The 27,095-nt window shown below is 38.1% G+C and overlaps 1 protein-coding gene across 3 annotated transcripts in view; it reads left to right on the forward strand.

The window, feature by feature from the left end:
* The window catches only part of ZZEF1 (zinc finger ZZ-type and EF-hand domain containing 1), an 88,512-nt gene that overhangs the window by 52,891 nt on the left and 8,526 nt on the right, over positions 1-27,095 (forward strand). The window contains exons 34-51 of one of the 3 annotated variants that reach the window (XM_038375637.2): positions 156-294; positions 1,245-1,410; positions 1,965-2,224; positions 3,205-3,377; positions 3,946-4,108; positions 6,645-6,781; positions 7,799-8,076; positions 9,256-9,430; positions 10,022-10,154; positions 15,376-15,572; positions 16,190-16,309; positions 17,313-17,498; positions 17,849-17,949; positions 18,542-18,677; positions 20,292-20,672; positions 22,386-22,529; positions 23,834-24,002; positions 26,267-26,365. In XM_038375637.2, coding sequence (XP_038231565.1) covers positions 156-294; positions 1,245-1,410; positions 1,965-2,224; positions 3,205-3,377; positions 3,946-4,108; positions 6,645-6,781; positions 7,799-8,076; positions 9,256-9,430; positions 10,022-10,154; positions 15,376-15,572; positions 16,190-16,309; positions 17,313-17,498; positions 17,849-17,949; positions 18,542-18,677; positions 20,292-20,672; positions 22,386-22,529; positions 23,834-24,002; positions 26,267-26,365 — 3,157 coding nt within the window. Of the gene's footprint in view, positions 1-155; positions 295-1,244; positions 1,411-1,964; positions 2,225-3,204; positions 3,378-3,945; positions 4,109-6,644; positions 6,782-7,798; positions 8,077-9,255; positions 9,431-10,021; positions 10,155-15,375; positions 15,573-16,189; positions 16,310-17,312; positions 17,499-17,837; positions 17,950-18,541; positions 18,678-20,291; positions 20,673-22,385; positions 22,530-23,833; positions 24,003-26,266; positions 26,366-27,095 lie in introns of those variants that run through there. The other 2 variants (XM_038375638.2, XM_043499620.1) reach the window with 2 other exon arrangements.

Consider the following 27,095-nt stretch of genomic DNA (forward strand, 5'->3'; position numbering starts at 1 on the left):
ATCCGATGAAGTGAGCTGTGGCTCACGAAAGCTTGTGCTCAAATAAATTTGTTAGTCTCTAAGGTGCCACAAGTACTCCTTTTCTTTTTGCGAATACAGACTAACACGGCTGCTACTCTGAAACATGTAAGTTTTGTGTCCATTTATTGTTTCAGATGCACATGTTTGTTGCTCGTTACTGTGATCTATTGAATGTGGACATATCATGTGATGGTTGTGATGAGATTGCACCCTGGCATCGCTACCGTTGTTTGCAGTGCAATGACATGGATCTATGTAAAACTTGTTTCCTAGGTAAGGATCTTGTCAGAAAATACTTCTGGAGCCAAAACCAATGTCTTTCCAGATCGTACATTAGACAGCTTTCTATGAAATGAGTGAAGGGAAAGATTTTTCTTTTGGAAACTTCCCAAGATCTTAACACTTCTAATTTTTCCTGTGTTTTCTAATCTGAATGTCACCTGCCTAAATTTTCAATATATATCTGAATCGTGCTTTTTAAGGACACACTAACATAAGTACAACTAGAGAAGTGACTTTGAATTCACAAGTGCTTGTAGGATTCAAACTTGCAAGTTGCCAGTATCATCTGAACTTGAATTTGGCATGGAATTCTGAACATAAAATTTCTCCTTTTGTCTTTTCTCCTTCCTTTTATCTTCGATTTTTTTTGTCTCCCAAACAAAAATGTAACCATATTTGATTAATGTGGATTTCTTTTGGAATTAACTCAATGGGTTGTACTGGAACCAGTCATATTGCAATATTCTACAAAAGGATCATGGTGAGCTGGAAAAGAGGAGAATATAAGTGATGTGAATGACATTGATCATTCAGTTCATAAAGCACAATAGACTGTAGATTCTATGGTAAGGTTAATTTATATAGTAAAAGGAGTTTCTCTAATATGGCATATCTGATCATTTGCTGCAACTTGGACATGCCTTCACAACTCCTAGAGACGCTTTTTTCACCAAACTGCTAGCAGAACTTTGGTGTCTAGAGCTTATAAATTGGGTGTTGATTTCCATTGATTATCTAATGCTGCTTGTAGATCAAGCTCTCTACTTAGAGGGTTAGAGTTCTCTAGTCATGCGTACTCCTCTAATCAATAACCATAAAAGAACAGAAAAATGACATAAGCATATACTAGCATTACATTATGAAAAGAATATAGGAACATACAGATACTGTACCTAAAAGTCATTGCAGACGCAAACTTTTTTTTTTTTAATTTTACATAGGTGGCGTTAAACCTAAAGGTCATGAGGATGACCATGAAATGGTTAACATGGAATATGCCTGTGATCATTGCCAAGGAGTTATTATAGGTCGCCGGATGAACTGCAATGTGTGTGATGACTTTGATCTTTGCTATGGGTGTTATTCTGCAAAGAAATACTCTGACAGGTATTGGTCTATGATTCCATACTCACCAGCTTGTGGGCAAGAACAGCAGTAATTAACACCTCCTACAGACAGTCACTCTAATGTCACTCCTTGGGAGCCTGTGTCTGACCCCAGAACATCTAATTACCGTCCTTAGGAGAAAAGTAGCAAATGTTCAGCAAAAGTTTTCAGCTCTAAATCCTACCCCAAACTTCATAGTAGCTTGGTTACAAATCTTTCACACCTTTTAGTCATAAGTGTTCACTGCCCAGAAGTATGAGAAGATTGAGATAGATTTGGTGAGCATGAAAGACCCTACTTACACATATGGATATTTACTTTCTTATTACCTCCACTACTCCAAGTTTGCTATCAATGTTGTTCACATAAACTTGATTTGTAGAGCTGGAGTTCTAGGGGCAGATCTTCAACTAGTGTAAATCATCAGCGCTCCTTTGAGCCTTGTAAGGATCTGCAGTTTGGAATTTTGAAATATGGTTTCTATTCTTCCTTCTTTTTCAGAAAGAAAACTTGCATTTAAAGTTAAGTTTTAAACTGTAAACACTTTCTTTCAGTCACCTTCCCACGCACAGCATCACAATATATCCAATGGTGACCATTCGAATCAGTGACCGACAGAGACTCATCCAGCCTTATATCCACAACTATTCTTGGCTGCTGTTTGCTGCCTTGACACTCTACTGTGCAGACTTTGCAAGTGGCGATGAAGTAGGAGAGAAACTTGATTCGCAGATTCTCAGTCATGCTAGAGTTCTGCAACATCAATGTATACAGCTCATTGGAGACTGCTTGATGAAAGCACAGCAAGGAAAAGGTGACCCAAATCCTCTGTTCATTGAAACACAATAGTTGTTAGAGTGACCCTGGTGCAAAACCTCTGATTAATCACTTTGCAGTTTTCCAAGGAAAGAAAAGCCTAGCGTAATATCAGAGGGAAGCTACTTTGCATTTCACTAATAGTACAAAGAATGTTTTATAACTGATCATTTAGAAATCATATTATTAAAGTAACAATATTCTCAGTGATAATGGAACATGTGATGGAAAAACAGAAGACTTAAGAAAATTAGAGTAATATAGTGGGACAACTTCTCATAAATTTTCAGTTTAAGACGACACACCGTCCCTAGATGTGGATGCAGTTACCTTGTTTACAGGGGCCCTGAGGAAGAAAAAGAACGACATGGTAAAAAGCGTTTCTTGACCTTCATTGTTGGCCAGATACTTCTAATCTTATTCACGATGTGAAATAAGGTGCTGCAGAAACAGTCCCACTGACTTCACTGAAACTTCCTGGCAGAGTAAGATTCTACTCAGTGTGACATAAGGTGGCAGATTACAGCTCTATGTAAAATGTGTTTTGAAAGTTAAAGGTTTTCTTTAAAACTTGGAAAAAGCTTGTTCTGTCATGCAGGTCTAATTTATAAAGTTTAAAAAAGCTGGAAATGGCTGAGAACCTAAATTGGATGGTAACAGACTGTAAGTACCAGCGATAAGTGAACCTGGTGATATTCTAAGCTCTCAACTGTGCTTGTAGTTGGTTCTGGCCACTTCAGAGTTAGAATTCTGGAATCAGAGAAGCAGCCGTGTTAATCTGAATCCGCAAAAAGAAAAGGAGTACTTGCGGCACCTTAGAGACTAACAAATTTATTTGAGCATAAGCTTTTATGAGCTACAGCTCGCTTCATCGGAATCTGAGTCTCTCTTGCTAGCAGCTGCCAGATTTTGGTTGTGAAACGCTACATGTCTTAGTATTCAATCCTTAAATAGATTTTTGTAATCTTTTCTCCTCAGGTTTGAAAGCTTTAGCTCTCCTCTGCCTGTTGCCAGAAGGTGAATCTTTCTCAGAGAATGAAACCACTTCTGTGAGCCCTCCAAAAGGTGGCGCTACAGAGGGCCATGCTGGTGATAAAGCAGCCAACAGAATGAAAAAAAAGCCAAGGACAGGCTCTTTTGTCTATTGCAATGTAAGTACTGCTTTACGAAATTCCAAAGTGCAGTTCAGTTGATGCCCATTCTTGTATGATCCTCAACAGTGATAAATATTTCCATTCTTTGCTCCAGGGATGTGGGATGCAGTAAGTGACCTGGCATGTTATACCTGCATCGCTGGGTCACCTCACATTTCTAAAGTTGACTTTGATTCCTAAAGCTGTGTGTGAGAAGGACCAAACAACATTTTCCCTCTGAATGGGCCAGAGGTGCCTAAATTAGTTTTCAGGGATGTAGTGCCCCTCCCCGGGCTTCCAATTCTGTTTCAATTTGATTTCATAGGCCAAATAGTTTCTCACGTAAGAGAAACTTATTTGTGGATGTAATATTGCATATAACATAGGAAAAGTGTAATTTCAATTGTATATGGAATCTTAAGGCCTGAACATAGCATGAAATATATCAATGAAGGATTTTTATAATTTAAAATAACTTTTTTTTGTCAAGTGAAAATTATTGACTCAGTTTCTTTCTGTGGCTTTAACTCTGTGAATTAAATTGTTCTTCAGTCTCTTGGTATGTATATTTTTGTTTTATTTTTAGGGGAAAGGAGATGTTTGTGATGAAATTCAGTCTTCTATAGAAAAACAAGATAGCCAAAGCAATCCTCCTAGTGCTCCTTTATCAAAGAAAGATGTTTTGAGCCAGGATTCAGAGACACTGGCTCTTAATTCTGTAGATGATAGCATATCTTCACGTCTTCCAGGTAAGATTTCCCCTTTCATCCAACATACACATATTCCAAACGTATACACAGCTGTATTTTTGTATCCATCCTTGTACATTTGTAAATAGATTCAGTTTCAGTAAACAGTCTACTACATCAAGACCTGATCATCTTATTTCTTTGGAATACCATATGTAAAGCATTTTACCTGGATTTCAATTTGTACAGATTGTCACACAGCTAGCAGTAGGTTTGAAAGACCAACGTGAATTGCATACATTATGTGATTTGGGTAAAGTGTATTACAAATTATAGTGCTATTGGATCAAAATTATTACAAAGATTAAGCATGCTTTCTTGCTTTTAAATTTCTCCCAAGCATTTCAAACCCATTTCTCTACATTACTCAAGTGAATATATTCAATATAATCATTATCTGCTTGCTGTGTATTAAGTTGCAGAGATGATTTAAATGTTTTTCTCTTTCTTCCCCTCTCTGTGTTCTTAGTTTTCATTTTTCTACTATTTTAAAGTCCATTCCTTCCCTTTATGTTCTCTTCAAAGTGTATGTCAAAAGCTGTGCTGTGCCAATGATCTTCTTTTTTTTTTTTTTTTTTTTAAGTTTTTCATATAAAATTAGAGGTTTTATAGAGATGCCTTTATTGATTAAGGTATATAATCTAGAAAGTACTGCTTACATTTTTAAAAAACTAAATAATGGTCAGTAAAATATGAAATGGTTTAATAGCACCCTTGTATAATGCAATTTATTTGTTAGACATAATTTTAATTGTATTTAAACAAGATTTAAGATCCCATGCACAGTATTATCCATGTGTGGCTGTAGTCATAAGGGACTGGAGAATCTAATTACAAGCCAATGTTCTCATAATGTCAGTTTTTCCTCCCTAAACCAGAAATAAAGGGTTTCCTAGGGTGAAAATATGTAGAGGCAATTCTCGAAGGAGAAAGAAAAATGACTTAACAGTAACTGTAACTTCAATTATCTCTGCAAATCCATTTCTCACTCCTTTTGGATTGCTGTTGAGATCTTTGTATCAGAGAGAAGGAAATGGGGACAATTGTGGAATCAAGTCTGCCCATAGATGACAAGTTGGGAGACCACCATGTCATGGATTAACAGGCTTAGTGCTACACCCCAGCTTTTAAACAGTGTCTCTTCAGTGTGACAGACCCCCAGGGAGTCCCATGCCTTCCTTCAGAGTAGGCTCCCGGTCTCCTTGCCTCCCCGACTCAAGCCTCTGAGCTCCGGTACTCCTCCTTCAATACTGTGAGCTCTCCCCAGCAAGTCCCATTGAGGTAGACTCCTGTAGAGATTTGTGTACACTTCAAGAATGCACCTCGTCCAGTATTTGCAGTGGCGCCCAAGAAACATTTTCAAAACAGAGTAGGATTTATTAGTCAACTGGAACACAGTAGTGGAAGTCCTTGGGTTAGCCTAGAGAAATAAAGGATAAAGCGTAGTCCATTCTGGTCAAGACTGACAGTTCACTAGCCATGCTGTAGTGAACTCCATGTCAGGCTCTGTCTCTCTGATTTCCTGAGTCAGTTCCAGGGGAGAGCAGCCAGCCACCTCCAGAAACCAACTCTTTATCTCCTGGAGGTCAGCTTTGTTCTTTGGGCAGGGCCATAAGGAGTTCACAGACCCTGCTGAAAGGCAGAGAAAAGCTCCTTCCTTTGGGTTATTGGTTACTAGGTGTCAAATGTTCTGGTGATTGGGCTTTCCATTGTCTTCTAGGGTTTTCCCTTTATATGGGCTGGCCTTGGTAAATCCTTTTAATGTCCCATTCAGTCTACTCGGATAGTTAGACACACATCTGTCTCTCTCCTGTGTCTCTTGGTCTGCCCTGAAAGCAGTCTTAATCTTATTTCCCATGCTGGGTAGCAGTGCACAATATAGGGGGAAACTGAAGCACACAGAGGATACATAAATACTTCCAAAAAAATCCTGCTTCATCACAACCCATGCTTTAAAAGCAAAGTTTTTTGATTTAGTCTATACTCACCCACTCATTTCAAATCAGGTATAGGTTTAGTGGTCAGTATTCTTGAGAACCCATGAAGTGGGAAGTTAAATGTTTTTTGCAGTACTTAAAAGCTGGGATTCCACCCATTCAGATTGTATACACAACCGTGGTTTTAATTCTAGTAGTCCGAGACACACAAGCTTCTGAAATAACGTTTGATAAAGTTGGAAGAGGAGATACACAAGATGGTAATCAGAATGTTGTGACTTTAAATGATGTGAGCCAGCTTACTAGGTATAGGGTTTGTTATAAAGATGCATTAATGTAGTATTGTTTGAAATGAGATTATATGTTAACGCACACTAAGGAACTTGTAGTGCAAGCCAGCAGGGTCCACGGAGGGTGCACCTCATGCTAGTGTGGTCTAGAATTGACAGCTTGCTGGTGTGCACTAACGCACTGTGTAGACAAGCCCATCATCTTTATATTTGTCCATTTATACTTACTATTTCAGACTTTAAGTATTAAATTTTCACTTACGTTCTACAGTTTTACTGTTTTTAAATTCATATTTATTTAAAACACAGATGCTGAAAATTCAGAAGATTCATCCCAAAAGCAGGTAGAGAAGGCTCTGATGCCTAGCCAGGAGCAAGTCTTTGCTGAATGCTCTCAGAAGAGGATTCTTGGCTTGCTGGCAGCAATGTTACCACCTTTCAAATCTGTAAGAATGAAGTATAACCCCTTTTACCCTACCCCTCAGGAAACTAGTTGATTTGTGACACACACTGATGAGAAAAATGGGGAAAATTCAAGCTGAAACAAATGATGTAATGGGAGAAGGAGAGGCTGGAAAGGTGTGGGCAGGGAAGCGCTACTCTAGTTCTTGCTTTTTTGCTAGCTTGTGTCAAAATGCTAATGTTGAAGTGTTTTATTACATTATGTAGTTATATTATTAATTAACCACCAACCATCAGGTAAAGTTCAGGTTTGTTTGTCTAACTTTAAATCAGCCCAACTAAATGTGATATTAACATTTTTGCTCTGGGCTTATGCATCAGGTTTTACCACAGAGTAAATTCCTCTCCTTGCCCCACCCATCCTATTTTATGGGAAAAGTATTTCCAATATAAAAGAAACATAACTGAAAGCAGCTTGAAAAGGCCCCACGCCCTCTTCCCCCGTCCCCTAAACACCTTGCAAGGGCCACAGGAGCCCTTTTCCCTCAGTTCTGGTTGTTCCTATTGATTTGCACCAATGAGTAGGCTTATCACTATGCAGTTAATTTGTGTCTCTGTTGATTTCTGGGTGCACACTTGGTAAGCTTAGCTAGAAAAAATTCACTGCCTGTATCCAGTATGACTTATCTCTCAAATCAAAAGCAATTTTTTCTTTAACAATGGAAGTATCTTCTCAGCCAGGGCATTTCCATGCCAGACTTCACTTTCTACATGCCAAAAGTTCTTAAACTTTTTTAAAAATTGTGGGTTGTTTTTTTTTTGTTTGTTTTTTTTTTTGTTGTTTTTTTACTCCCTCATGCCGAGAAGTGGTTGAATAACTTTCCCTCACATTTTCCCCCTTTTATGTAGACACAAGGCTGGAAAACTTCAGCCAAAAAGGTGAAGGTTTCTGAGCATTGAGTAACTAATAAGTTACTCGAACCCTCATTATACTGTATAACTATGACTAAAGGCTTTGCTATATTTTCTGTTCTAATGAAATTTTTATTTCTTATTCACAGGGATGCACAATGTCTTTGATTAACCTGGAACAGATCCTCCCACTGATGTTTCAGGTTGTAATCTCCAATGCTGGCCACTTAAATGAAACCTATCATTTAACCCTGGGTCTTCTGGGCCAGTTAATTCTGAGACTTATGCCTGTAGAAGTCGATGCTGCAGTGACAAAGGTCCTTTCAGCCAAACACAGCCTGTTTGCAGCAGGAGATGGGTCTACAGTGCCAGAAGGCTGGAAGACTACTCATCTTTTGTTCAGTCTGGGAGCCGTATGCTTAGACAGGTGCTTTTTTTAATGTTAATCTTTAAGAGAATTCTTGATTTTTATATGCTCAACAGGAGGAGGGGAGGAGTGTAACCTGATTTGGGTTAATTCTTGAGCCCAGTCCTGTGAAGCGCATATTAGCTATAGCTCCCATTGAAGTCAACATCTCTTAGGGTCATGCCACGTGATGCTATCAACTGGGAGATGGGTAATTTTCAGAGGCTAATATAGGACACTGTTGTGGAAGAGGTAGGATTTTGGGGTTTAGAGAAGAACAAGGGCCAGTCCTACTACCTAAAGGTTTGATGTGACCTGTATCCCTATCCTCCTAATTCCAACATGTTCCTCAGTCCAGGAGAAGGTAGGTCATATCAAAAGGTCAAGTTGGAAAGAACCAACATGGGGAGGCAAAGCTTATAGTGGAGGATAGAGGGAGCTGTCTTTGTAGAGGAGTCTAGCAAGGTAGAAAGAAGTCTTGCATTCAGGCAGAGATAGTAAAGTTGCTTTGAAGGTACAGTTTTCAGTACCTTAAGTGGAAGTAGAACACTCTCTTGAAGAGTGAAGGTTAATAGCGTGCTTTGTTAAATACTGTGTTAAGTATTATTCCTCACTCTAGGTTTTTTTTATTTGGGAAGAGGGATTGGAAAAGTTAATAAACCAATTAGAGAAGCATGCAGAATACAAAGATAGACTACATGGAGAATCTACTGGTCTTAGAGAGAGATTCATCAATCAAGGAAATACACAATCCTTTGTATTATGTGAAGCTATTTTGGCATTCAATTATATCAAAATATTAAGTCAGCAAATTAAATCTATAAGACAGATTTCCCAAGCCTGTCTTACTCATGTGCAAGGAGAAGCAAAGGAAGGAAAGAAAATTTCCAGTCCTAAACTAAAGTTAGCAAGACCATGTGTTGCCTTGAATTTCTATCAACTTTTTTTATTCATTGTGGCCTTCAATCCTATTTTAAGATGGCAGGCCAATGTGATATTTTTTTTTTAGACGATTTAATGATGAGTGGAATTAATAGCATTCATATATCTGAATTCAAATCCTCACGCGATGCTATGATAAAGACAGACCTTCTGACAGTTGGAAATAATGTAATAATGATTTTGTGTTTTGAGGGAAAATAGTTGTGTAACAACAGTGTGTAGTCAAACCATCTAATACAGTTGAAGCTTTTTCTCCAGCCGCGTAGGTCTGGACTGGGCGTGCTCCATGGCAGATATTCTTCGAGCTTTGAACTCCTCTGCACAGTGGCATAGTGTGATTGCAGCTTTCACAGACCATTGTATTAAGCAGCTGCCCTTCCAGTTAAAACACACGAATATCTTCACCCTATTGGTACTTGTTGGATTTCCAGAGGTAATTGGAATACGGATCAATACATAACGATTTGCGCTATGATAATTACAAATTCTACTTTTAAACACTAAAAACTACACTTTCATGCCATAAATTCACAATAGCCACGAAACTCAGAGATATGTCTGAGACTTCATCCTTTGTCTCTTGCACAGTTGGTTGTAATTTTTGTCTAATAAAAAACAATATAATTACATAGCTCTGGTTTTGCTTGGATACATTTCATTGTGGGCAACTTGTAACCAGCAACTTGAAATCCAGAATAGCATACACTGAACATCAAAAAAGGGCTTTATACCAGTATAAAACAAGCCATTATTCTTAATATTGGCATCTGATATATCACCAGAGTACCATTAAGTTGTTAATATGCACCTGAGGTATTTTACAAAAATCTACTTCATATGTCTAAATACCAGCACATATTTGGCAATGGACAGTTGTTTAAATAACAAGTATGGTATTAACTATAACCAAAATGCAGCTAATGTAAAAATGTATGTAAGCTAATGTAAAAAATAAGTTATAAGTATTATACAAAGTTAGACTGGTAACTGAAGTCCTTTGTCTCCCTTTGTTCTGCTTATGCAGGTGCTGTGTATGGGAACTCGCTCCGTGTACATGGATAATGCCAATGAGCCTCATAACGTTATCATCCTAAAGCACTTCACTGAGAAAAACAGGGCGGTTGTTGTAGACATCAAAACCCGGAAAAGGAAAACAGGTTCCTTGACATTCTTATATCTAAGAATCATGTGATACTTCCTTACAGTATCTCTTATGAGTACCCAAAACCTGAAGTTTTAGTAAATGATTTTATACAGAGCTTTGAGCTGGATTCCTTACACAAAATGTATCTGATTTCCACCCATAAAGCAGAACAAATTTTTTAGGTTTCTGCTAAACTAATATAAAATCATTTGGTACAAGAATTGTTGCTTTTATAAATGTGCTCAGAATATGACACTTCCTATTGTTTTGTTATTGCAGAGACTTCACAAAACAGTCCTTGTATCTGAAGTTAACATGACAGTTTGTTTGTTTGGTCATTGCTGCTGTCTTGTCCTTTATTTGTGAGCGTTTAAAAGGTTTTAATTTAATTGCAAATTTAAAAATACTTGCTCCTCTGGCATATACTTAACCCTGGCACCCAAAGGAGCATGCACAGCATAAATATATGCTGGTCAGTTCACTCTTCTGCCCAGAAATGAATCTTCAAATATCTTAATGGCCATTCTGACAGTAAATATGACATGAGCACATACTAGCAGATGGAGTCTGGGAGGTGGGGGAGAGACTCTTTGAAATATTCTTATTGCCAATGAAGGGACCTGTGTTAGCTGTGACCCAACTAGGTTTTTCCTGTCCCATTGCGAAGAATGAGGTTATGTAGTCAGATAAACCCTACTTTTTTAATACTATACAACTTCAAGTCTGTGAAATCTACCCTGGGAGTTGTGAAATAAGACTAAACAAGAAACTTTGATAGTCATGCTACATTCAATTCAAAAATTATTGTTCTGTACCAGATGTGCTGATCTGTACTCTAGGGAGGATGTGTTATCTCTGACATTTTAGAATGATGCATTCTGGGGCATGGCAGTAGAATGGGCTTGCTAGTGTAACCTTTAAATTTGCTTTAAAGGGTGTCGTCTTGTTTATACTGGACATTCTGCATACTGTAGTTATATTGCAAGCAAAATCCAAAGTAAAGACTTTTTAAAATTTAATTTTACCTTTGTTCAGAAAAATCACAAGGTAAAGCCCAAATAGAAATTGCATATTAAACAAAACAGATTATGAAAGTTGAACTTTTCATAGATACTAAGGTCAGAAGGGACCATTCTGATCATCTAGTCCAACCTCCTGCACAGCGCAGGCCACAGAATCCCACCCACCCACTCCTACAAAAACCTCACCTATGTCTGAGCTATTGAAGTCCTCAAATCGTGGTTTAAAGACTTCAAGGAGCAGAGAAGCCTCCCTCAAGTGACCCGTGCCCCATGCTACAGAGGAAGGCGAAAAACCTCCAGGGCCTCTCCAATCTGCCCTGGAGGAAAATTCCTTCCCGACCCCAAATATGGCCATCAGCTAAACCCTGAGCATATGGGCAAGATTCACCAGCCAGATACTACAGAAAATTCTTTCCTGGGTAACTCGGATCCCATCCATCTAATATCCCATCTCAGGGGATTAGGCCCATTTACCCTGAATATTTAAAGATCAATTACTTACCAAAATCACATTATCCCATCATACCATCTCCTCCATAAGCTTATCGAGTAGAATCTTAAAACCAGATAGATCTTTTGCCCCCACTGCTTCCCTTGGAAGGCTATTCCAAAACTTCACTCCTCTGATGGTTAGAAACCTTCGTCTAATTTCAAGTCTAAACTTCCTGGTGGCCAGTTTATACCCATTTGTTCTTGTGTCCACATTGGTGCTGAGCTGAAATAATTCCTCTCCCTCTCCTGTATTTATCCCTCTGATATATCTATAGAGAGCAATCATATCTCCCCTCAACCTTCTTTTAGTTAGGCTAAACAAGCCAAGCTCCTTAAGTCTCCTTTCATAAGACAAGTTTTCCATTCCTCCGATCATCCTAGTAGCCCTTCTCTGTACCTGCTCCAGTTCGAATTCATCCTTTTTAAACATGGGAGACCAGAACTGCACCCAGTATTCTAGGGGAGGTCTCACCAGTGCCTTGTATAACGGTACTAAAACCTCCTTATCCCTACTGGAAATGCCTCTCCTGATGCATCCCAAAACCGCATTAGCTTTTTTCACTGCCATATCACATTGGCAGCTCATAGTCATCCTATGATCAACCAATACTCCAAGGTCCTTCTCCTCTTCCGTTACTTCTAATTGATGCGTCCCCAACTTATAACTAAAATTCTTGTTATTAATCCCTAAATGCATAACCTTACACTTCTCACTATTAAATTTCATCCTATTACTATTACTCCAGTTTACAAGGTCATCCAGATCCCCCTGTATAATATCCCGATCCTTCTCCGAATTGGCAATACCTCCCAGCTTTGTATCATCTGCAAACTTTATTAGCACACTCCCACTTTTTGTGCCAAGGTCAGTAATAAAAAGATTAAATAAGATTGGTCCCAAAACCGATCCCTGAGGAACTCCACTGGTAACCTCTCTCCAGCCTGACAGTTCGCCTTTCAGTAGGACCCATTGCAGTCTCTCCTTTAACCAATTCCTTATCCACCTTTTGATGTTCATATTGATCCCCATCTTCTCCAATTTAACTAATAATTCCCCATGTGGCACGGTATCAAATGCCTTACTGAAATCTAGGTAAATTAGATCCACTGCATTTCCTTTATCTAAAAAATCCATTACTTTTTCAAAAAAGGAGACTAGATTGGTTTGGCACGATCTACCTTTTGTAAAACCATGTTGTATTTTGTCCCATTTACCATTGACTTCAATGTCCTTAACTAATTTCTCCTTCAAAATTTTTTCCAGGACCTTGCATACTACAGATGTCAAACTGGCCTGTAGCTACCCGGATCACTTTTTTTTCCTTTCTTAAAAATAGGAACTATATTAGCAATTCTCCAATCATTTGGTACTACTCCTGAGTTTACAGATTCATTAAAAATTCTTGCTAATGGGCTTGCAATTTCAGGTGCCAATTCCTTTAATATTCTTGGATGAAGATTATCTGGGCCCCCCATTTAATCCCATTAAGCTGTTTGAGTTTCGCTTCTACCTCAGATATGGTAATATCTGCCTCCAAATCCTCATTCCCGTTTGTCATGCTACCATTATCCCCAAGATCCTCTTTAGCCTTATTAAAGACTGAGGCAAAGTATTTGTTTAGATATTGGGCCATGCCTAGATTATTTTTAACCTCCACTCCATCCTCAGTGTTAAGCGGCCCCACTTCTTCCTTCTTAGTTTTCTTCTTATTTATATGGCTATAGAACCTTTTACTATTGGTTTTAATTCCCTTTGCAAGGTCCAACTCTACTCGACTTTTAGCCTGTTTCACTTTATCCTTACATGTTCTGACCTCAATTAGGTAGCTTTCCTTGCTGATCTCTCCCATCTTCCACTCCCTGTATGCTTTCTGCTTCTTCTTAATCACCTCTCTAAGATGCTTGCTCATCCAGCTTGGTCTACAACTCCTTCCTGTGAATTTTTTCCCCTTTCTTGGGATACAGGCTTCCGATAGCTTCTGCAGTTTTGATTTAAAGTAATCCCAGGCCTCCTCTACCTTTAGATCCATAAATTCTTCAGTCCAATCCACTTCCCTAACTAATTTCCTTAATTTTTGAAAGTCAGCCCTTTTGAAATCAAAAACTCTAGTTGCAGATTTATTTTTGTTTGAACTGAATTAGCTCATGATCACTTGAGCCAAGATTGTCCCCTACAACCATTTCTTCTATGAGGTCCTCACTACTCACCAAAACCAAATCTAAAATGGCATCCCCTCTAGTCGGTTCAGCAACTACTTGATGAAGGAATCCATCATCTATCGCATCTAGGAAAATCTGAGCCCTATTATTATTACTAGCACTGGTCCTCCAGTCTGTATCTGGGAAGTTAGTCTCCCATGATCACGCAGTTTCCATTAGTATTTACTTGATTAAAAACATTAAAAAGGGCTCTATCCATATCCAAATTAGATCCCGGAGGTCTATAGCGCACCCCAAGCACTATCGTAGGAGAGGCTTTACTAGTTATCTTCCCCAATGTAATTTTTGCCCAGACGGACTCTGTCTTATCCATTGCATCGCTTCTTATTTCTTTACATTCTACCTCATCATTGATATACAATGCTACTCCACACCCTTTACCTTTGTTTCTGTCTTTCCTAAACAGCACTTACCCTTCAATACCTGTAGTCCAGTCATGACTACTATTCCACCATGTTTCTGTTATCCCTATAATATCTGGTTTTCAGTCTTGGCATATAGTGTTTAGTGGCAACACATAATGCACCAATGCACTAAGATTTTGAAACTAATAAAACAAATACTATTATGCATGCCAGGAACATTGAAATTATTGTAGTACTTAAAAGTAGGTGGAAAGCAAAGGATTATCTGGTTAAGAAGCTTCACTTTGATAGTTGGGAAGGTTCAGACATATAGGTGTGGACTCTCTTGTTTTCTTATTGGTTGAGTCAAAAATGGATCGGGCATTAGCAGGAATAGTGAAAGGATGACATAATAATTTAATTCACCAGATCAGTTGTGGGTCATCAGTTTTCCCCTATTTTGTCTGTTCCATGAAATAACACTTGTACTTCTGTGCCCACTGACTCTGTCTAGTGCTAAACAGAAGTTTGTGCTGTTTTTAACTATACTTACAATTATTTTCAGTACAAAGGAAGTGATAAGAAGACAGCTCACTATCCAAGCATTTTTATTCTGTACTAAAAGGGAAGAGAACATTTTATCAATACGCTCCAACAAAAATGAGGAAAATGTGTAGCTGTAGCAAAACTATGCCCTCATGAAGGAATTCATGTCACCAGTTTTAAATGCGATTCTGCTTTATTGGAATTTAATTCCCACATTAATTATTGACTTGAATATACTTGTCAAGTTTTAACTTAATTCTTAGTGCTAGGAGGGGACTTGCCAGCATCTCTTTTGCTGTGATTTCTATAAAAAACTTAACAGGCTGCTAGTGTGCTTAGACCATGGCATATCCTACGGATCTGTATTGTCTCCCTTGTACTCTCTTGCTGGCCTGTGTGTCTAGCTACATGTTGCCTTTTGTTTTATGCTTTAGATTATAAATTCTTTGAGGGCAGGTACTGTCTTTCTTTTTGTTCTGTTTGTGCAGCCTGGCACAATTGGACTCTGGTACATGACTGGGGCTCCCAGGCACTACGTTAAAACAAGTGATAAGTATAATAAACTGAGCCTAGAGGAAAATTCCAACATGACAGGTTTTTTTTCTTCTAGTAAAAGACTACCAGTTGGCTCAGAAATGTGAACAAGAGAGCATTGAATCGCAAACCCAGCTGAGACAGTATCTCCAGTATTTTGCTTTTATAACCAGCCACCTTTTGCAGACCAGCATGGACAGTAGCTATGCAGAGGCAGTGGAAGCCACCTGGGTCTTGTCCCTTGCTCTAAAAGGATTGTACAGAACACTTAAGGTGATTTTTTTTTTTTTTTTTTAATGTCTTACTAGCTACATAGAAGTTTGGAGTGAAGACTCTGAGCTGTCTGGGTCAGGGTCCATCCTATGTATGCAGCACCTCACATAATGGGGACCTGATCCTTGAGGGGTTCTTGTAATAGCCAAGGTCACTTGTCAGACCTGGCCCCTTGCATCCTCTGCATAAAGAGCCTGAGAGCATAGCTCAAAAGAGTAGATTAAGGAATATTGTTGACACGTGTTTGATCAATTTTCCTCTGTGATAAGGCTGATTGTGAAGATGCTGGACCATAACGGTAGATTTGGGTCAGAGTAGAGGAAATATGTGTGGGGGAATTCTCAAAACTGAGGAAAAAATTATGCATTTGAGTTCATCTGGCCTTTTTTATTGTGCAGAGTACAATTAGTTTTACTCTAACAACAACGAGGTGGTAGTGGTATTACACATCTCATTGCGAGTACTGCTAAAGACTTGAGTAGTGAGAATCTCTATAGTTTTGCTGGAATTTAAAAAAAAAATAAAGGAGAATTATTTTTCTCATAAAGAAGGTCCTGCTGGTGAGAATTGTGTATTATCAGGCAACTCTCACAATAACTTTTCTCTCTCTTTGACAGACTCATGGTTTTGAGGAAATCCAAACAGCCTTTCTTCAGTCAGGCTTACTTAAGCTGCTGGTGAAGAAGTGCAGCAAAGGAACTGGTTTCAGTAAGACATGGCTTCTCAGAGACTTGGAAGTAAGAGAATAATATTTTGTGACAGTCGGTGTAGCCATTGGCATAAAAGCTCAAGACATCGCATTTTCACCACGTTAAACTTCTTTTTTGAAGCATTATTATTTATATAAATATATTTACCATTTTGTTCCTAGAACATGATGAAAAATAAATTTTGAGTACTGCTAGTGTTGAACTGATTTAATTGAGATTTTTGAAGGGCTTAATGGGGGTAGGAGCCAAAGTCTCTTTGCTATTTTTTTTTTTCAATTTCTTTTAGCCCTTTTGAATATCCCAGCTTTTAACTTCAAAAATCGTATCGGTAGATCTCCAAGACACCTATTGGATACCAATGCTGTACACAGTATTTAAGCAGATACACTATTGTAATGATTCATGTGTAACTGGTGGGAGATCCAACATACACTTGGACACTTTGTTCTTTTGAACATCTGTTGTTGCAGGGAGAATTGGCAGTGTGCTTTTCTATGTTATGGCAACAGACAAAGCTCTATGAAGTTTTTCTCATGGTGTCTATACTGGCTTTGATGCTTACAGTTGATATAAATTGGCAAGACCAAGGTGATGTTACCCTGCTGCTCTTCCTAATAACGAGTAGTTAATGTTACTGTGCATACTGGAGCCAAATATCTAACTTATTTATCTTTCAGGAAAGGAACTGGTGGGTAAAAAACACCATTTTGCCTGTGGATGATAATTGCAGCTAATTCTATTATGTTCCCATCTTGGAGTGCTTGAATATTAGTATACTCAAACTTTTTTAAGAATTAATTTTTTCAGTTTTTTTAAATGTATGGTTAATTATTTGAGACTTTTTTATAGAAGCCTGTAAAGTGTAAAGCATTTTTGGAATGGGAAATGCTGTTTAAGTGCTGTTCCTCTTTAGAAAAGCATGTGTTAATAAACATGGTCCCAGTGTTTATAATGTTCTTACAAGTGCCCATTGCACCTATACTAATACTGTCTACAGGTGTTACACCATATGTTGCCTTTCTCCATGCAGATTTTGTCAATAATGCTGTACTCCTCAAAGAAGGAGATCAGCTCCCTGGCTGAACGTGAGGATACAGAACTAGAGGAAAGGGACCGAGATCAGGACATGGACCAATCCATCAGTCCCATTGATCTGGATCAGAGCAAACTTGATCCTCTAGAGGGCTTGGATGAAGCAACCAAAATATGTTTCTTGGTACTTATTAGACTAACTGATTTTCCCATTTTTGAAGATATTGTGCCTCATTTGGATTACACAAAATTGTTTCCATATGTTGGTCTTTAATACAGATTTTACTTTTAGTTTTTAGTTATTCATAAACTGATTCTGGTATTAAGATTAAGTATAATTTTGTGCTTGGACTGCAATAATATTTCTAATGTTTTCAGTAAATTACTGCTGTAGAGATTATGAAATTCATAAGTCCTTTATTCATGTGCCGAACAGGAAAAGCGCGCGTGTGTGTGTGTGTGTGTGTGTGTGTGTGTATAACTCCAATTGAAATTCATCTTTCCTCGCCTAATCTTACCTCAGTTTTATTTCAGATGACGCATGACGCCCTCAATGCACCTTTGCATATTCTTCGTGCCATGTATGAGCTGCAGATGAAAAGAACAGATTCTTTCTTCCTGGAAGTTCAAAAGAGGTAAGTGAACTACTGAATCCAGCAGAAGAAGTCATTGAATGTGAAAGGTAACTTTTACTCAGTTAACAGGGAAACTAAGCAGAAACTGCTGTAAGGAAAAGGATATGGAATTGCTTTTTAGTGCTTCCTAAAATGTAATTGGAAAATTGACTCCAGTTACATTTGGAACTGTAGATGTGAGTACAGAAGCTAACATTTTTGAAGTATGTTGTATGGTCCTTTGGATAACTTTACTCGCATGCACAGTATATCTCTGTAGAAGAAACTGCTTTTATGGATGGAAAGTCAGCAAGATACCAGTATTTCTCAAATGTCATCCTAACTGAGGAAGAGTGATGTGCATAGACTTACTGGCACTCAGAGCAGCTTTTGGTACCATCTGCTTCTTACAAAATCAAGTTGGAAGACATGAACATATTTTTCAGTTAATAAGATCAAACGAGAATGTTAGTTGATCTGACCTCACAAAAGATTAAGGCAGTACTTGGATAAGAGCTTTCTAAATGCAAGTCAGGGAAGCTTTACATGCAAATACTTCTTTTTTTTTTTTTTTTTTTAAAGTTAATTGACTGCAAAATTTGTCACTTTTAAGGTTTGATGGAGATGTAATTACAACAGATGAAAGGATCCGAACACTGGCCCAGAAATGGCAACCCAGCAAGCGTTTGAGATTGGAAGAGCAGAGTTCGAAAGCAGTGGATACAGACATGATCATCTTGCCATGTTTGGTATGTGCTTTTTTTTTTTTTAAGGGGGGGAGGGGTGGAGAGGGAAAAAAAGAAAATTTGATATCACAAGACTTAGTGATTCAAATAATTTAGAAGGTCCAAATTTAAGATTGTTATTAAAGCTCCTGAGATTAATCTGTTTTGTTGTGTTAAAAAGAATAGGCAAGATATCAGCAAGAACTTAGCTTTCTTCTCTGCAGCTTCTCTCTTGAAGATTTAAGAACCACCAATTATGGCTTTACTGGAATGCTATGAATTCCTTATTTCATACAAAAGAGATTTGACCTAATATACAACCATAAACATGTACTGGTCACTTCACTGCAGTTACCATATGAATAGCTTCAATAATACCAAAGAATGGTGAATCTGTTTTGCCAAAATGGATAGCGTGACTCTAGTAGCAAAAGAGAAGTTAAGTGAATGTATAACTAGGTAGCAAGTGTCAATTAGCCATGTATTGGGATGCAACTAAAATGCAGGAAATCTTGATATGGGCCCAACATGAATCCGTGGAGAAGCTCAGGTATTTATGGGCATCACTAATCTTCACTTACAGGAAACATATATTTAAAACATTTAATTTTTTTTAAAAAACAGCTTACTTAATACTTACTGGCTTCTATAAGTGTATAAATCTGTATTTGATATTGCGAAGATCTACAATATAGTGTCATCGTAATTTATGGATGTTCTCATTTAATGACCATCCACAAAAAAATTTAAGCATGGATTCATAGTTTTTTGTTTTTTTTTTTTTTTTTTTTTAAGGCCAGAGGACATATCATAATTTAGTATGATCTTTCGCATTGTATGGGTCATAGAATTTCATCCAGTCATTCCAGTATCTAGCCCAGTGATTTGTGCTTGAAGTGCACATATCTTTTAGAAAAATATCCAGTCTTGATTTTAAAAACTCCAAGTGATGGAGAATTAACCACATATATTGGTAATCTGTTCCAGTACTAAACTTACCTTCAGTTTAAAAAAAAAAAAAAAATTACACCTTTGTAGTCTTTGCATACTTGATACCTTAGTACATTTATTGCTGATCTAAAATGACACTGAAAAATGGGCCCATTTTCCACTAAACAAAAATGACGTTAGATCCGTGTTTGATACTGGGCATTTGAATTCCTTAGTAGACTAGCATGGCTTGTGAAACACTGTGGTATTTGACAGAAATGCCAGCTAGATCTTCACCAAAGGGTCAGAAAGGAAATAAAGCTGCTAATTTCTTAGTCCCTCTTCAGTGGCTGTGATTACTGGGATAATCAGTAGTTAAAATACATCTAACAGGAGAACCACAAAAAAAAGTGTGGAGCATTATCACTATTGCTTCACCTGTACAATTCAGCTTAAGTTTATGCTCTCAGTGTTAGAATCAGTTGGTTCTTGCCAGCATTTAATATCAGTGGTGTATAGTTTGTAACTATATACATTGATACCTGGGGCAAACTTAAGGTAAATTGTCCACAGGCAGGCTTAGTTGTGTTCTCTATGAAAGATTAGAGCTTGTAACTTTGAGTCTATCAACCTGTAAACAATTTAATTAAACTTCTGGTCATAGATTTGTAGACATGAAGAAGTAAATTGCTCTGAATCTCTTTTCAGGCTTGTGCTTGTCTTTTACAGTCAAAACCTGTACTCTGTGATAAAGCCACTGAGGAATCCAATCCCATTACCCAGAAACTGATCACCAACACAGAGAGTGATCTCCAGCTTAGCTATGCCAAACAGCGTCGCACCAAGAGTTCCGTACTCTTGCACAAAGAGCTGGATTCCAGGAGCAAAAAGGCTGTGCGGGATTACCTGTATCGGGTGAACGAGGCTACTGCTGTTCTTTATGCCAGGCATGTACTTGCCTCGTTGTTGGCTGAATGGCCTGATGACGTGGCAGTAAATGAAGAAATCCTGGAGCTCAGTGGCCCAGCACACATGACTTACATTTTGGACATGCTTATGCAGCTAGAGGAGAAGCAGCGATGGGAAAAGGTAAGTGGGCTGCATTTGTATGTCTGAATCAATCTGATATGTACATAAACTTCCAGCTGACTAGCAAACTCCCAGAGATACTTGTGATTCTTTTTTAAAAAAAAATAAATACAAAAGATTCAAAGACTTTAAGCTTCAAATCATATTTCTTCTATAATAAGTCCGTCCTCAGTCAAAAACAATGGGGTTTGACAATATTTTTACAAAATGACTGTGACCAACAGAAAACTGAAAAACATACTTCTTTTGGCTACAGCTGTTTCAAATATAAATGAGCGATTAGGATGGAGAAAATTCTGTTCTGCATAGAAGTCAATGGGATAAGGAACCAAATTTGAGTGCTGTTTTTAGCTTGGTTTCAGTTTTAAAAATCTTCTGTGTATTAAAAAATAAAAGCTTGTTACCAGCAAACAAGGTCTCAGAATTGTAGCTGAAGACAAGTAATAACTACTTAGCTATCCATATAGCATCTAACGTAGTGGGTCTCCAGATTAGGGCTTTTGGACACTACTGGAATATAACTAATAAAGTATGTGTGCATGTCCAGGAAACAAATACTCTTCCAATATCTTTTCTTGCATTATTCAGCTGGCTGTTTCACCATGCCTCATCTCAGCCCTGGCCTCTGTTGTACACATGCTTACAGCTTAGGTTGAGAACTGGTTGTTAATCAAAAAGAAAATTGAACTATCTGGACTTCCTCATTTAATTTACGTACAGGAATTTGAGTCCATTTTGTCTTCACATATTCTTAATTTTTGCCTTCCTGAGTTAAGTCAGAATCATCCATTGCCATAGATATGTTCAGACTTCCCAGATACTGAAAGAAAGAAGTAGCGTTTTAATTTGTCATTATTTTTTTTTAAAGTAAACATATACAAGAACATTCCTGAAGGAATTCTCCATATATTTTTTAAAACCAAAGGTGGTTTGCTAGTAAACATCCTGGTTATATCAATATGGTTTTAAATTTCAACTTTGAGTATCCTAATCTTAAAATTCCAAACAAATATCATTTAGTCTAGTCTGCATTTCAGACTCTGCTTCCGCTATCACCACTTTGTTTATGGATAGGACCTATATTAATTGTGACATTCATTACAGCAGAAGACTAATTTTAAAATAAAACACTAGTGCTTTTATAACGGTGGTTGGGGGATATTTGATAAGACTCATTTTTGTAGGTAGGATTGTGCAATATAAAACCTGAAGTTTTTGACATTTTTGTTTCTTAAAATTGAAACTCCTTTCAGATATGGAAGGTAAAGGGTCTATCTGGTATGTTAACAAAATTCTCTGCATCAAAATTACCTGCCTTATTTGTCTTAGGCTTTATTTACCTATCTCAATCTATTGTGGCATTGTGGGATTAGCGTTTTATACCAACATCTGTGCAGTGAGGTTAGACAATTTCTGGCCTTCCAAAGTTGTCTCAGTACACGAGAATCTCGTTAATGTAACACGCAGGATTTGAAACACAGTCCAAGGACTAAATTAAACCTTCCACATTTACAGGAGACAATACACACACCTAATGAGGCCAGTTGGCAATTTCATTTGTGAGTTTCTCTTTTACTTCCTATCAGTGGCTTGTTTTCTCTCTTCTGAGGGCCGTGTTGCTAAAACAACTATTTTGTCAATCCTTGTCCAATCCGACTGCAAATGCTGATTTGATAGCAAATTGACCTTGCATGATGTGTTGTATTTTCTCAGATCTTGCAGAAAGTGCTGCATGGATGCAGTGAGAGCATGTTGGGAACAATGGCATTGACTGCCTGTCAGTTTATGGAGGAACCTGGAATGGCAATCCAAGTGCGGGAATCCAAACATCCTTATAACAACAATACTAACTTTGAGGTAATTTACATATGTTACAGTGCAATGAGTGTGCATGGCTTGTGCATTAATTGAATACATTGTGTGGGATTCTCAAAAGCACCTCGGTGGCTTATGGAGCCCAAGTCCTGTTGCCTTCCACTGGGTTCAGGCAATGGCACTTGTGTTCCTAATCTGTTGTGGCACTCCCTGGAAAAATCTCACTCATGACCTTTCAGTTAGCAGGACATTCCTGATAATTGAAGTTTCACCTTGTACAAGAATATATAAGTAAGGCTCCCACTCAGTGGGGTACTTAAGAGTGTGCCTCATTTAAGCATGTGAGTCCCATTAACTTCATTAGGACTACTCCTGTGTTTAAAGCTAAACCTATGCTGCAGTACCTGGCTGAATTTTATGGGTTTAATAGGCAACAAATTGTACTTGCATCCAAGGGCCTTTTTCAACAAGCATCTCAAATTTTTGAGGCATCAGTGGAAAATTAAGTATGCAACTTCTTCCTGTGTGTTCAGTTTTGGCTACCTTTCCTCTTAATAAGAAAAGGAGTACTTGTGGCACCTTAGAGACTAACAAATTTATTAGAGCATAAGCTTTCGTGAGCTACAGCTCACTGTGAGCTGTAGCTCACGAAAGCTTATGCTCAAATAAATTTGTTAGTCTCTAAGGTGCCACAAGTACTTCTTTTCTTTTTGCGAATACAGACTAACACGGCTGCTACTCTGAAACCTTTCCTCTTAATGATTCTCTTTTCCTGATATTAGTTGGCAGCACTGTAGCAGTTAAAGACTAAAAGGCAGTCATCTCTTCTAGGAGAGCACTCAACAGCACCATGAGTGACATCTCCCCAGTGTCCCATGTTTGGCAAAGAGATGAAGCAAAGAAAGGTGGCATGTGGATAGAATAAAGAGCAATGTCCCCTGAGCCCAGAAATCCTCATGGCAACCCTGGGAGTTTTCTTTGCTTTTGTATGCAGTAGGAATTCTTTTGTGAGGGTTTTTTAGTGCATGTAACACTATCCTTTAAGATGTGCCCTGGAGGTCAGTATCTTGGAAACTGGCTTTCTGGATTAGTGCATCAGTTTACAGGTATACAGTATTACTGTGCTTATTTAAATATGAGCACTTCTAGAAATTAGATTTTGCAGACTTTTATATGTAGTTGGCAGTGTCGACAGCACTCTTTGAACTAGCCCACGACCAAACTAATGAAGGTTCTTCAATAGAAATATCGTAATCTTTGTTATACCTTATTTGAAATCTGCCTTTTGAGTATTTGCATACAGATACAGTGCAATGGTATGGGTGTCATCTGTTTGCCTTCCTCAGGATAAAGTTCACATCCCTGGTGCTATCTATCTCTCAATCAAATTTGACTCTCAGTGTAATACAGAAGAAGGTTGTGATGAATTAATCATGTCCAGCAGCAGTGATTTTCAACAGGATCGGCACAGTTTCAGTGGGTCTCTGCAGAAGTGGACTGATTTTGAGCTTCCAGGTAAGTGGACCGTGTAGATCTACAATGAATGTGAGCACAAACAAGTGTAGAGAGCTATTGATAGCCTGTGATGTGAGAGACCAAGATCTTAATGTCAGTTATATCCCCTGATGTTCGTGGCAAAACTTCTGCTCTTATCCCATCTCCTCTTTGCTCAAATACATTTTGTGTTCTCCATTTGCTTTGTACAACTAGCCTGAAAGCAACAGGATGAAATTCAATAAAGAAAAGTGCAAAATACTACACTTAAGAAGGAAAAATAAAATGTGCAAATACAAAATGTGTAATAACTGGCTAAGCATAGTACTGCTGAGAAAGATTGGGGGTTATAATGAATCACAAATTCAATACAAGCCAACAATGTGATACAGTTGGGCGAAAGACTAATATAGTTCTGGGGTGTATCAACAGAAGCATTGTGTAAAATACAGGAGGTAATTGTTCCACTCTGCTTGGCACTGGTGAGGTCTCAGCTGGAGTATTGTGTCCAAATCTGGGCTCCCACATATTGGCGGGAGTCCAGAGGAGACCAACAAAAATTTAAAAAAAGCTTTTAAAAAACTGATCTATGTGGAAAGGTTTAAAAAAAGGGGGGGGGCATATTTAGTGTTGAGAAAAGAAGACGGAGGGGGACCTAATTACGGTCTTCAGATATGTTAAGAGCTGTTACAAAGAGGACAGTGATAAATTATTCTGTGTCTGCTGAAGGTAGATCAAGAAGTAATCGACTTAATCTGCAGCAAGGGAGATTTAGGTTAGATATTGGGGAAAAACTGTCTAACTAGAAGGATAGTTAAGCACTGGAACAGGTTACCAAGGGAGGTTGTGGAATTCCCATCATTAGAGGTTTCCAAGAACAAGTTAGACCAACACCTGTCAAAGATGGTCTAGGTATATTGGCCCCGCCTCAGTACGCAGGGCTGGACTAGATGACATTTCTCAAGGTCTGTTCCAGTCCTACATTTCTGTGATTGGACTCATTTTGCAAGTTATGCACTAACTTGACTGTTAACTTATTGCATGTCCTAGCATAGACTTCTGAGGCAGCATTGCAAGGGCTTTCTGACTTGGAGCGCTGGTGGCAGCTATAAGTAACCAAGTGGATAGAGGTATTTTGTGTTTTGGGATTATAGTTTGATAACTACCTTGCCTTTTCATAAAGTCATAGCTTGAATATAAAGACAGCAAGGACTTCTTGGATTGCTCCACAGCCTGATCATAAAACTGTTAAACTTTTTTGAAAACTCTTCTTGAATTGAAGGGTTTACTTGTCACAACTTTGAGTGACCAAATACAACAGTTTAATTCCTGTAGTGGAAGTCTGTAATGCTTTTCTGACAAGTCATTTCAGAGCATCATCCCAGAAGTTATGTGAATAGCTAAGTGTCACGTGTCAGCTTATGGGCATGCCATGGAAACAAGGGCTACTGACATTGAAATGAACTGTCATAGACACGTTGTTTTATGTACTGCCTTCCATAGGCAGTACGCAAAAGAGAAGGAAAAAAGAGAGCTTCCTGAAAAGGAGCCTCTTGAAAAACATCCTTTGTACAGAAAAGAGGTTTCAAAAGCTTAAGGACTCCCATCTGGTAATTAAAAGCAGTGATTCCTGCTTTAGTAACTTACTATTTTTTTCTTAAAAAGAAAAGGAGTACCGGTGGCACCTTAGAGACTAACAAATTTATTAGAGCATAAGCTTTCGTGAGCTACAGCTCACTTCATCGGATGCTGAGCTGTAGCTCACGAAAGCTTATGCTCTAATAAATTTGTTAGTCTCTAAGGTGCCACAAGTACTCCTTTTCTTTTTGCGAATACAGACTAACACGGCTGCTACTTTGAAACCTATTTTTTTTTTCTTGTTAATGTACTGGAAATTCTACTGGACATATAAGGGTTTTGGTTATCTCATATCTCCTAAATCATTAATCATTTTCAGTACAGTCAGAAAAAGAGCTTTATTAATGTGCACTACAGTTTCCTTTATAATCTCCCCACTTATCTGAAGCAACTATCTGACAAAAACCATAGAAAGTATTAATCTGTGTGTATTTTTATACACTGGTGGCAGCTGTTCTGCATTATGGATCAGTCTCCCATTTGTCTTATGTTCTGTTCACTTTGGAATTACCAGAAGAGTAAAAGATGATTTCATCTAGAAGCAAATTATTTTAATCTTTTCTGTTGTATTCTATTCTTTGTTATAGTACCTTATTGAGTTACTGTTTTTTCTAATGTGGATGGTTTTTGCCTTCCCTGCTGCACAGGAGATACACTGTATTATCGGTTTACCTCTGACATGAGTAATACTGAGTGGGGTTACAAGTTTACAGTGACAGCAGGTCACCTTGGAAGGTTCCAGACAGGTAAGCTCCGTTCAGAGTGTGACCAAAGGGACTTATTATAATTATTTTGCTCCCTGCTTTCACAATTTTTTTTTGTATAAATATTCCTTGGCATATATTTTTTTAGGTTGCTTAGCGTAGGCTTTTTCCCCTCAAATGTTCTTAAAAGGCGATCTAGCTTTGTGACTTGATTCATTGTGTGATGTGGGTTTTGATGAATGACTTCTAGTCTGTGACACTGACAGCAGTATCTAAATGCTGAAGCTTGAAAACAGAACGAACACACACACACCACACACACACACACACACACACCACACACACACACACCACACACACACACACACACACACACACACAGTGTCTCCAGGATACTTGCCATAATTTATGCCCTGGGTTTAATAGGCCACTTCAGAATTGTCATAATAATGATGATCATAAATGGAGGTCATTTAAGTTGTGTTTAAAGAATAATTATATCTGTTATGATGGACTGCTTCTGGTTTTTATTTGCGGATGCAGTGTGAAAGGCTTTGCTGGTTTATTTAACAGATTAATGATATTTTAAGTCTTTTGAAATATGCATCTGGATTGTGAATGCTTTGCAGTTAGCTTAGGCCTACTCTCCCTCTGATATTAAATAGGGTTCAAATTCTGTTGTTCTTCCCTGGGCAAAACTCTCATTGCAAATATTAGGATTTTCAAAGATAGGTGTAAGGAATTTAGCCACATAAGTCCCATTAATTTTTGC

The sequence above is a fragment of the Dermochelys coriacea genome, chromosome 17 (assembly GCF_009764565.3).
Source record: "Dermochelys coriacea isolate rDerCor1 chromosome 17, rDerCor1.pri.v4, whole genome shotgun sequence".
NCBI classification, from domain to species: Eukaryota; Metazoa; Chordata; order Testudines; family Dermochelyidae; genus Dermochelys; species Dermochelys coriacea.